This window comes from Labrus bergylta, chromosome 21, assembly GCF_963930695.1.
Source record: "Labrus bergylta chromosome 21, fLabBer1.1, whole genome shotgun sequence".
NCBI classification, from domain to species: domain Eukaryota; kingdom Metazoa; phylum Chordata; class Actinopteri; order Labriformes; family Labridae; genus Labrus; species Labrus bergylta.
In genome coordinates this window covers 20,794,852-20,807,156 of record NC_089215.1, presented here as the reverse complement: position 1 = coordinate 20,807,156, position 12,305 = coordinate 20,794,852, and the positions used below count along the sequence as shown (strand labels likewise).

Below are 12,305 nucleotides of genomic sequence, written 5' to 3'. Positions count from 1 at the left end.
TAAATAAAATCTGCCACAGTCACATTTCAAAACCTGACGTCCCTGCATGTGATGACACTTTTGTTGCGTCAGCCCCCCAAAAATGAAGCCATCGCCGGCCATTACTGATTGGCTGATTTAGCATTCCGAGTGTTTCCTTCACAGCCAACTGTGTGCAGGCTTATCTGCGCCTCCTGGGGGGGTTTGCTGGTGTCTCAGCCCGCTGCCTCCAGGCCCTCCACCGGGGGCCTGGAGGAGCAAATGACAGAAAGAGAGAGAGAGAACAGGAGCTGGAATGAAACGCTCTGTTATAAAGCTGTCAGAGCCGCTCACCTTTTCATATAAGGGAGCTTATCTTCCTGGAATGGCTGCTCGTGTAGCAGTCCTCTCGCACATAAATGCAGGCTTATGGATGAAAACATGGCTGTATATATTTAAGTTAGCGAGCAGGGAGAGGGGGAGCGGGAGTGAATTGAGGATTATAGATGTTCTGCTGCTGATAGTTTGAAGTGTTACGGCGTCTGGGGCACACAGATCAATAACTGCAGCCATTTTGTTGCTGCGAGCTCGTTTTGTAGCTCTTAGTCTTTGAAGAGAAGACTTCTTTTTGTGTTCTAACACTACAATGAACTGTTTTCACTATTGTATTAAAAAAAAAAAAAAAAAAACTTCTTTCAAATTGATTTCAGCCGTCTTGTTCTTTACCTTAACCTTTTTTTCTTTTCTCTGTTTTAAGGACACAGGAAAGCTGAACGTCTCCTACTTCCGCTTTGACATCAACGACGCCACGGGAGACCTGGACGCCAATCGCCCCGTTCCGTTCCGCCTGACACCCAACATCTCCGAGTTTTTGACAACTATTGGCGTCTCCGGGCCGCTCACTGCCTCCATGATCGCGGTGGCACGATGCTTTGCACAGCCGAACTTTAAGGTAACGTGTCTGCTGTGAAAATGAAAACCATTATGACGAGTTATTATACAGGCCAGTAAGGCCTTCTTCCTTACATGCACTCCTGAACATTTCTAGAAAACTTAAAGACACGCTGCCCCTGAAATCTTCACAGCAGGAGACTTTTCTCTGTCTGAGGGGAGGGGGGAGGGGGGGGGGTCTGAGGAGGCAGGACATGACATAAAAAGGTTGACGTAGAAATAGTTGACATTTCGACAGCATGTGATGCTACATGAAAAAGTGGAAGTAGAAAACATTTCACCCAGCTTCATTATGAGCATGAAGGTTGCACCAGTCACGTATTATAAACCTCGCCAGTATAGAGGCGGCTGTGGCTTAGTGGTAGTGTAGGTCACATGTCCAAGTGTCCTATGGGAAGACACTTAACCCCAAGTTGCTCCAACTGCTTGGTCAGCATCGTGTCAATGTGAATGAAAGAGATTAGTTAACAGTGTGTGAATGTGTATGTGTGACCTGCGGTGTAAAATGAGCTTTGAAGAAGTGCTATACAAGCTCAAGGCCATTTACAATTAACGCCATCACCCCTGCCCTCTAGCTCACGGGGAATTTTCCAGAATGCCTACTCAGCCCGACTTCACACAAACGGGCTGGCTGGAAAAAGTCTGAGTCAAATCGAGTTTTGTTTAACATGGCATGTACACATAAAAAGGAAATTGCAATTTCTTTATAAAGACAATGTTGAATCAGCTTTTTCTCTTTTTTTAATTAGTATGGACGGAAGTGAACAAAGTCTCCCATTTTGACAAAACACAGCTCTACAAAGCGTTGCAGCATCCTTCAGATGATCATTAGGGTGACTGACCACTCTCATGGTGCCAGATGCAGCGGCCTTCTATTTTCAGCAAAAACTCTGATACAACGTCTGAAAGCTGCCTGCTCGGCTTAGACAAAGTTAGTAGCAAGATGTGAAAACACAGTGTAGCAATTAACAGCTTAAACTTGGCCAACAGAGACAACACTGTTTGTTTTGTCATATGACACAGAGTTGGTCGGGTTCAAGGAGAATATTTTTCAGCATGGCAGCATCAGTGAGGATGCTTCAGCCGCTGCTAAAATCTCCACAAATTCTTTAGCACTTCAACTTCCAGATACAACGCAGAGGAAGTTCTCAAAGGCACACAAGCAAACAAAAACAAGCAGTGAGAGCACGGGCAGCCTCGAGGGCTGGACAAGTGTATCTGCAACAGGCAGTAATGACAGGCGTTTTTTGTCTTTATGTTTAGTTCTGACTCAGTCTTGAAGTCTTGACAGATGTGGAGGCAGCAAGAGCGCTAAAGATACAAAACAACACAAGCCCATGAAAACTTGTGAAGGCCGAGTTCCAGAGACCACGGCTCAGTGTGGTCAGAGAGCTGACATTTCCAGGGAAAACGACAAAAACACAAAAATCAAAACACTCTGTGGAAGAAGAAGAAGGGGGGGGGGGGGGCAGCAGTGTGTACCTAGTGAGGTGATGATTGCTGGTGTTGAGGTGCCGTCATGGTTTGCATGGTTATGTATTTTAGTTTTGTGTCACCATAATGAGCTGCTAACAACAGAGAGCTCCCCCCCCGAGGATGATGACTCAGCCTTAATTGCTTTGTTGTATTTGGCAACGGCGTTTATATAAACAGACGCTTTTATCACGTTTCATTGCTGGTTTTCCTACTGCTGGACACTCTCACACAGCCGGGGAAAGAATAGCAGCACAAAAACACACATTACCTTCAGACGGATGCAATAAAATGTCAAATAAGAGGCATCTCAATATGTAAGATATTGCCTCCATTCAGTTGTTTTACTACAATAAAAGATGTCATAGAAGTCTTTTTCTGAAAGGTGTGAACATTTACCAAAAACAATCCTTACAAAAGTTTGACCCACCTGTGTTTTTATCCACAAAAAGTCTTCATAGGATCTGGTTTATTACAAAGACTTCAATGTTTCAGTTTAAATATTTCTACTCCATTAGCTTTAAAATGTGCATCTCCTCTTCCTCTCTCTCGCTCTCTCTGATAGGTGGATGGCATCCTGAAGGCGGTCCTTCGCGACGAGATCATCGCCTGGCACAAGAAGACCCAGGAAGACACATCCATGCCTCTATCCCCCGCCGGCCAGCCAGAGAACATGGACTCCCAGCAGCTCGTGTCATTGGTCCAGAAAGCCGTCACAGCCATCATGACCCGCCTCCACAACCTGGCGCAGTTTGAGGGCGGAGAGAGTAAAGTGAACACGCTGGTGGCTGCAGCGAACAGCCTGGACAACCTCTGCCGCATGGACCCCGCCTGGCACCCCTGGCTCTAAGAGGAGGATGAAGGTCCAGGACGGACTGAGAAGTGTTTTATTTTTTTTGTCTTTTGATTGTTTTATATCAAAGTACACTGAATCAGTTTTGTGAGTGGAATCAAGCTGAAACAAAAGACTCTCACAGTCATAGTTTGGAACAGGGCTCACCAGTTTATAGTTAATATCAGGACTGATGGAATGTCTATGAAAACACAACTTCTACCTTTTTGTATTTATTTTTCTAACTAAACAGGGACTGTAAGTAAGACAGTACAAAGATGTGTTTATGTGTCAGAATCACCTATGCTTTCTTATTTTATTTAAGAGACGGGAAATGTTTCTGTTAATTGTGAAGCTTTTCTTTATTTCATCAGCAAATTTCTCCCCTAAACTTTATATTTAAACTTGAAAATGTGTCGTTTCTGTTTAACTCCTTCCCAATGAGAAATGCTGTGATCCTATGAATAACAGATGATGATCTTTTCTTTTCTTTTTCCCACTTTCTACCCGGGCTGTACAAACAAACACGTCAGACTTTTTCTAATGCCGTTTTCATTTGCGGGACTTTTTTGTCTTTTTCCATCAGGCCTGTTTTTAATGTCACAAAGTGTTAACTGCCGGGACCTCAGACGCTGTAATCAGCCATCACAGCTGCAGTCACTCCTGAGCCGGCTGTGTTTGCATATCCCCCCCCCCCCCCCCCTTTTTGTAAAGGTACAGTGCTTTTTTTCCAAACTGTTATTGCCGCCTTGTAAATAAGCATTTTGTTTTAATAAAATGCTCTTTTTATAATACAAACGCTGTGTTTACTCTTCCTCCACACTTTTTATTAGGACAATGAAGACCAATAGATCATAAAAATGACTTCCAGCAATGCTCACAATTTTTTTTCTGTACAGTAGTTGCTCTTTTGTGCAGTTGTAAAACAGCAGTAATGCAAAGTAATCCCCATCTGTGTCTTACAACTACTGCGTCACTGTCACAGCTATAATCACCCTGAAGGATGCACTCCTGGATATTATTGCAGTAATAACTCACGCTGGGAAAAGACCCCACGCTAACCGTTCTCTGATGCTAAAAAGTCGTTTATGGAGAGGCATTGCGGCGCTGCAGTGTCGAGTCTGCCGTCTTTGTTTCTCATGCAGGTACAATAACCTCGTGGTCATTCCCTCCCTGCAGTTAGAAAGTCCTGCTGAGGTATGTCGAGGTGTTACTCTGCTCCCCCGATGTTTGATTAATGTGTGCCAGTAGATCTGCGAGTGGGGCGGCCTCGCTTGACTTACACACACTGTCAGAGAGCCCGTCTGCACTCATAAACTAAGGTTATATCTCCTTTCGCCTCTATAGGATCCACACACACACACACTCTGCCTCCCAACATGTTTACAAACGGACTCTGACATCTCTCTTCCTCTCTGATCAGCTCAGGAAAATAACAGTTATTTTTAAAGGTTCTCTGAAGCTGGTCGTTTTCAGCTTGAAACACCTACCGGTAGTTTCAGGGATTTACTTTTGTTTTTGTTCCTGTTTTTCATGAGGCTGCAGGGTACAGAGGAAGTGCTGTGTTATTCCATCTCACATTTCTCTTTACTTTGAGTGGAGATGTTTGATGAGTTTTCATGTGAGAGAAAAGGTGAGTCATGTCAGCTTACTCCTGAAGGATTTTAGGCTTTTTCAGTTCAGGACATCTTCTGAGGTAGTGCTGCAACTGAAGAATATTTTATACTGTTCTTTTTCCTTGATCTATCCAAATGTCAGAAAATTATAAAATGACATTATCACAACTTCATATGTCTGTTCCAAAAAAAGTATTCAGTATACTTTAAAACAGGAATATAAAAACCTGAGATAATCACAACTAAGAGGCTGGAATAGGAGAATTGTGTCTTTTTTTTTTTCCTTAAAAAAAACCTTAATTCAAAACATAGTGTAGAAAATAGTAGGTGATCATTTAACTGTTGTTAAACTAATGCATTACATGTTGAGGGTATTTTTGTAAAGACCACCTTTCACTTAAAGCACATTGTGAGGGGCAAGGCATCTCTTGGGAAAATGGTGTGAATGTTTTGTTTGTTTTTGTAGTTTTAACCTCGTTGATGGCCCTCCCGGCCAAGGGCCCAAAACAGTTGCCTAAATGATGTCTGGGGAGAGCATATTTAATGGGCCTTTCAGGGGCCCAGCGATTCCTGTGAGCAGGCCTGGGGAGGGGGAAACGTTGCAATCAACTGGCAGACATCCACACACTTGATTAAAACTCACAAAACTTAATTACATTGTAAAAAATGCAACGCTTCAAAAATACAGAGTCCTCATTAGGCATACGGCCAAGATGACAATGCAGTGTTTACAACCTATTATCATCACACTTGTGTATGGAAGTCAATTCCCAGCATCCCAACAATATTTAGATAAGAACTTTGGCTTGATAATGGAAATATCACAACGGTGAAAGGTCATTCATTTAATACACCAAGTAGAAACTGTGAGATGAAAAAAGCCAATTTTGAGATAATTTTCTTGGTCAAAATTATAATCAAATCAACGATAAGTTAGAGTTGTGAAACTTAAAAGTCTGTGATGTAAAGAAAAGTTGACTGACAACTTTTATGTCGATTTGTAGCTACATTTGCATGCATCTATGTTTATAGATTAATTAAATATCATTAATATGGAATTCATTAAAAAAGTGTGGTCATGTGATCGCTGATGGGAATCCAGGATTGCAATATGGCCGATGAGTTATGCCTCTTTTGCTTTAAAAAAAACAAAACAATTCCTCTGTACAATCAAAGCTCACTTGACGATGAAATTCCCTCCATAAATCGAAACAAAAACAAGACTCAGTCTGTGTCATTTGCCTACATACTCTGTATTTGTATGTAGAATCTGAGATTAGAGATCAGCAGCAGTTATGCTAGTTTCAACATTAACCAGGTGGACAGGGCAGGCTAGGCTAACCATATGGCCAGGAACCTATCAGATTGTTAAGTACAAGGACCTAGCTAGATGGAAAAATCCAGTGCGTTCAGTGCCTGAATTAGTGGAAGCCCTCTGTTGAAACATCCATTTCATGTCTCAAGTGTTTGCCTTGATCTGTGAGAGATTACGAGAAAAACCTGAACAGCAGAACTCCCATAAAGACACACAAACACACACACGCTCTATGATGATGTGACACACCTTAGCTGGCCTTCCACGTTTTTTGTCTTTGCACCGTGCGCCTGATCACAGATAGCAGAGGAGTAGAAGCGACAGCTACAGCCAACCCATAACTTCTTGCCCTTTTCTGATCTTCCTGATATAACTGAAAGTTGTGGCTAAGTCTTCACCAACCCCCCCCCCCCCCCCCCCCTTTCCCGCTCCGATGATGTGAGAGGAGTGGAGGTGATTGATGTGCTCCGGTGGGAGTGGAAGGTGTAGAGCCTGGATCATCATCAGCCCTGGCACAGAGCACAGATCTCAGGAGGACACACCAAAGCTGGAATAGATCCTGGCAGGACCCGATGATGAAATCTTCCCCCTCCAATGATCCTCATCCCCCGAGGAGGAGGAGGAGGAGGAGGAGGAGGAGGAAGGGCTTAAGGGAGGAGTGGAGGAGGGAGACTTTTTCAGAAACTGTCTGTTTGGTTTGTGTGGCAACTGAGCCGTCATGTTTCTCAAGAATGTAATAAAAAGTAACAGGAGACACAAGAAAAATAATATTTTACAAGCAGCATAATCCTCTTCTTTCCTCTTTTCACGATTCATCATTCAAGATTCAGGACGCCCATCAACTCCTTCCTGTTTTCACAGCCAGAATCCAATTATACATGTCATTGTATCAGACATGTATCGCAGTAGGGGGAGACGTCTCTTTGTAACTTTGTGTAAACAGACAGTGTTAATCAAATAACGATTGTGTGTCGATCTGTAGTCTTAGAGGCAGCTCATCTCGTATGAAGCAGCTGAAGATTTGTTTTGTTTCGCAGAGAAGGAGCCCCATCAGGACCCTCTAATGGCCTTTTCACTCAGAAGAGTTGAGCTCATTAGCTTGTTGTCGGAAAAAAAAAATCTATCATTGTGATTTTAATTGCCCAAGCTGTATACCCAGCAGTATGGGAAGCCATCAAAGTCACTCTTTTTCTGTTGGAAGTTTGATGCAGCAGCACATCAACAACTGGCAGGCTGATGTAAATATGCACTGATACACTGGCGCAGATTTAGCTCAGTTGATAGACCAGACGCTCCATGAAAATGAATCCTCATTGCACTGGTCACAGATGCACTGGTTGACTCCTTGTCCACACATTTCCTGTCATATAGAGGCCAAAAAATCTGATACATTTTGCACAAAGTTGTTTAAATTGAAAAGTATTAATTGAAAATTTCAAAACTTAATATGACCTGATATTCAGCCCAACTCATAACAAAACTCTATTTTTTACTGAGTCTATTTCATGTAAAACTGTACTTGTTTTTTTTATACATACACATATATCAGAATCAGAATTACAAGTACATTTACACATTCAAAGAATTTGACTTGGACAAGGAAATAAAGCAGAACAAGCAACAACTTAAATAATACAGTAGAAGAAGCTATTACAATATATAAAATAGACTTTAAAAATGTAAAATATAAAAAATAAAAAACATAATGTACAAAAGGTGCAATGTAGGAGCTGTGCAGTGGACTGAGAAAAAATCTTAATGTGTGTAATATTATATAATATATATTTTGTCTATAGAGCCTATATGCTAACACATAAAGTAGGTCTACTTAATCAAACAACATAGCAGAGAGTTAGCCGGTTAGCTTAGCGTAGGATAGAGGCTGGAGAGCCGACACACAGACAGGTTTTGTCACATGAAAATGTGCACATCTGAGCAACATACATACATGTTTCTCCATGGAGTCACCAAACAAGACAAAGAGCCTTTGTTTGTTTTTTTAAACCTTTGAGGTGACAGTATTCAGATTTTGCTGTCCATGACATGACGGCTAGCTATTTTTCATTTACAGTATTTCAGCTTAAGTAATACTTAACATTGACTATATTTGCTGTTTTAAGTTTTACATGAAAAACGTTTTTTGGGTGAACTTTCAGTTTGTGTTGGTTTTGGCACCACTGTGGACATAGCAGTAGCCAATCTCTCATCTCTTCCTTGTTTTTGTCCCTAACATATAAGTAGTGTTTTCTGTAGAGAAATCTCATCCTGATTTGGCGTTACTAACGCATCACTGACTGTGAGTCTTTGCTGTGGAAAATGTGAGAAGAAAAGGGTGTATCTTCTCTCAATCAACTCCTGTGGCAACTCCCCAAAGGTAGGCAACTTAAAGCATTCATAATAACTACACAGTTTGAATCTTGTTGCTGACTGTCTTGTTTGCTTTTGTAGGTAATACAGAGGCTTCAGAGTTAACTGTATCTTCACTAATGTATATGTGTCCATTGTTAAGACTACACTTGGATTCATTTATTTACTTCCGGCAGTAGTCTCAAATTAACTTAATTTAAAATATACAACATGCAAACTTTGACACAGAACGTCCCTTTAACCTCTATAACACAGTTAACCTTTAACCTCTATAACACAGTTAGACAAAGCATCCATAATGTAGGGCAACATTTCAGGTGAATAAAAGGGGGGAAAAGTTGAAGTGGTATTGCAGAGCCAAACTCAATTGATGTCATCTTGAATCTGCAACAATCACATCCTTCCTCTGCATTGTTGTCTATTACCAGTTGGCAGCGTCGGTCTTACTGGAGTGTGAAGCAGTAAAGTGTGATTAATTATGTAGTGCTCTTGGCACTGTTATGCTGAAGTGATATTAGTGGAAGTGTGTATGAAGTGTGTATGGGTGTTTTTTCACACTGTCAGGTTTAAACGTGTAATACATACCCATTGTTTATACACGATTTTGAAGCTAAATGTTTTCCCCAATAATTGACAAAAGGCTATTTGATCTATTGGCTCAGAGTACCTTAAACATGCCTTAAACATTCTAGTCAACACAATACCCTCAGCTGTTCAATTACAGTGAACTACTCACAGCTCCATTTGCCTGCATCTTACTGTTGTTTTACACTGTACCTACTCTAATTAGCAATAACAGTAAAATACCGTAAAAAGTGTTAGAGTAACATGTTGTTATTATATACCACATGTTTTACACACAGAGAAGATACATTGAGGCTTCAGCTTCAACACAACACAAAAGTGATCAGTGACTACAGAAATATATTCAATATAAGTACATTTTATTCTTTTTTGCTACTATCAGACGACTTAGTTCTTAAACTTTAGTGTTGAGCTTCCCTTGTTCCTTTGAATGAACATCATGTAAAATCACTGGTTTTCCATTCTCCACTTACTCTTGACTAAGGTCGAGCCTTATTTCCTGCTTTAATCAACCATTGTTCTAACCACACAAGCGGCTTGCTGAGTGGTGTTCACACGATTCCTGATGTCAAACTGTATTTAGCACATCACAGAGCTGCAGAAATCGATTCTTGTGCGGTAGAGCTGGGTGTGTGAACCTTTCTGCTCCCGCTGCACACATTGATTTGGGGATACAGATCAGGAAATGTGCTGCCTGTGGTCAATGTTTCTGCTGGAGGAGAACAAGAAGGCTCCCAACCAGCAAGTCAGAGTCTGATAAAAAGGGTTTGGATTTGAATCCACAAGGAGGTAATGCAGAAGCTGTTTTAGCTCGAAGTTATCTCTAAATTCTGTATGAGCTTGTAAAGCTCCAAAAATCTTTATAATCACAAGGATTTGGCTTTCATTAAAACTACTGTAGGTTTGTGACAAAGGAAGTGAAAATTACTATAAATGGTTGAGTTATAAATATATCCCCAAAGAAATTGAAAAGTTTAGAACCATGGCATATTCATTACCTACTGCTAAGTTACTTCTTCAGACACTATGCTTGACAACAAGGAACATTTCTCAGATTTTTAACTTCTTATAATGTTTGAGTTCATCAGCTGCCCCATCGTTTGACCAAGTTGATGACCTCGATAAACTACAGGTCTTTACCTTTTTTGAAAATCAGCATTAACCCTACAATACACACAAAAAAAGTGAAAATGGGTAAAGTGGAAAATACCAAAATAAGGATGCAGAGGATGTTATCGACGAGGTTGTCTTTTTCGAGGTTGCCAGTTTTTGGGATGACTCATGTTATAATAGATGCAGCAGAGCAATACCAAGGCCACAGCTGCTCACTTGCAATGCATCATTGTCAATGTAGGCACTGCCAGAATAGTTTCACCACTGACTGAAAATATAAATGGACGAGGCCAGTTGTCTCAACCCAACTTTCAGTAAACCTAATGACAGGAGCTGAAGCTAGAGCTGAGGTGGGTTTTAAGCCCCTTTGCTAACCGCTACATCGACCCCGCCCGTTAATCATCAGACAGATCTGTGTGTGCTGATGAAGACAATAACTGATCAGACCTAAATTATTTTTCCACCGTGTTATAAATATGTTCATTTCTGCTGTAAAATGGGCATTATTCAATGGAGTGTGTATGTGACTTTGGGGGTCTCTTGGAACCAGCCTCTTTTGATTACATGATGTAGCATGTTTTAGTTTAACCTCAATTCAGCAATCTGCCTGCCAAACCAAGGCCGTGCTTTTTGCTTATAAGCAGATTTAAGCATGCTTAACTAAAACTTAGCATGGTATCATTAAACCTGCCATTAGAACATGTTTAGTTTCAATGTGAGCTTGTTGACTTAGTGAAGCTGTAGAATAAACAAGTAACTTCACCATGTTTCTCCTTGTTTAAGTTGAGGTTATTGCTATTTAATTCCTCAATGTCACTTTTTTCATTGAAAAGGAAGCAAGGGAGGGACTTTTTGAAATGTTGTTTGGAGTTTACAGTAGCCAATAGGGTTTAATATGAATTATTCCAACAAAAGCATGGTGACTGTCTGAGATTGTTCTGGCTACTTCATTCGCCTTAGGATGAGTCTTCCAAATGGCTGTATAAATCGTCAACATTTATTAAGGTTTTCAAGTGTATGACTATCTGTAAAATATCAATAAGGATACCAAAAAAGATCTGTCACCGTTGGCCACATACCGTCTCATCCGTAGAGTAGACCACAAAACAACAAGCATGCTACATGAAGCTAAGTTACATTACCGTATTCAGGTAGATGTTTTTCTTCCAGTGTGACAGGTGGGGGTTGTTACTTCGCCCGCAGCTACTACAGCTCCTTCATTTCTAATAAGGCCCATAATTGGCTGCCATCATGGCTTTGTCGTGAACATCGCTTCCAGCAACAGAGCTGTCTCCCACTAGCGTTGCCCTCCATCCAGAGCCAATTAATGATTCTCCTCCTCGGATGTCCTGATCAGAGGAGGCAGAGGGCTACTCAGCAGGGTTGACAACTGTTCCCCCTCCTCCTCCCCTTCCACTCTCCAATCCAACCCAGCATCCTCAGCACTCTCCCTCTACCTCTGTGCCCAACCGCGTGATTTAATTTGTTTGGTAATATCAGGATTGGCATGTTCAGCCCAGCTTCACTCCAAAGTGAAATTGGACAAGGGCATTGGAGCCTCACCATGTAAAACCGCCTCACCTTGACAGCTGCTTGAGTGGGCAGCGGATTGCAGTCGGGAGGGGAGGAGGAGGAGAAGGTAGGGGGGGTTGAAGGATGTACCTGAGAAGAAGGCAGGCACCAATTCACTTCTCTCTTTTCCACAGGGGAATTTTGTGTCAGGAAGGGAGCCAGCTATGAAGGTGGAGGCTGTTTAAAGTGGAGACAAAGCACCAGGTGCTGCTGGGGACCAATCTGCACCACAACAACGTGTTGGAGACTGTCCAAGCTGTCCAATAAGCTTCCACCGAGACTCTGGTGAGACAGCTCGTCCTTTAGTTTGTGACGGATCTCTCTGTAATTTGTCACATTCGTTTTGTCAGCGCACATCTTCAAGCTCTGCTTTGATTGTGGAGATCACAAATACGTGCCCAAGAGAGCTGCTTTTTTTTAAGAATAAAAAAAACACACTGTAGTTGTGTTTGCTTAAGTTGGTCTTTGTTAAGCTAAAGGAAAAATGTGTGACATTTCACACATGAATACAGCAGAAATCAAG

At 41.5% G+C, this 12,305-nt stretch overlaps 1 protein-coding gene across 2 annotated transcripts in view; it reads left to right on the top strand.

Moving 5' to 3' along the window:
* The window catches only part of trrap (transformation/transcription domain-associated protein), an 86,032-nt gene extending 82,388 nt beyond the window's left edge, over positions 1 to 3,644 (top strand). For both annotated transcript variants that reach the window (XM_029281565.2, XM_029281564.2), the window contains 2 exons: positions 716 to 910; positions 2,948 to 3,644. In XM_029281565.2, the coding sequence (XP_029137398.1) occupies positions 716 to 910; positions 2,948 to 3,232 (480 nt within the window). In that variant the 3' untranslated portion in view covers positions 3,233 to 3,644. The remainder of the gene's footprint in view (positions 1 to 715; positions 911 to 2,947) is intronic.
* Positions 3,645 to 12,305: the final 8,661 nt, after the last annotated feature.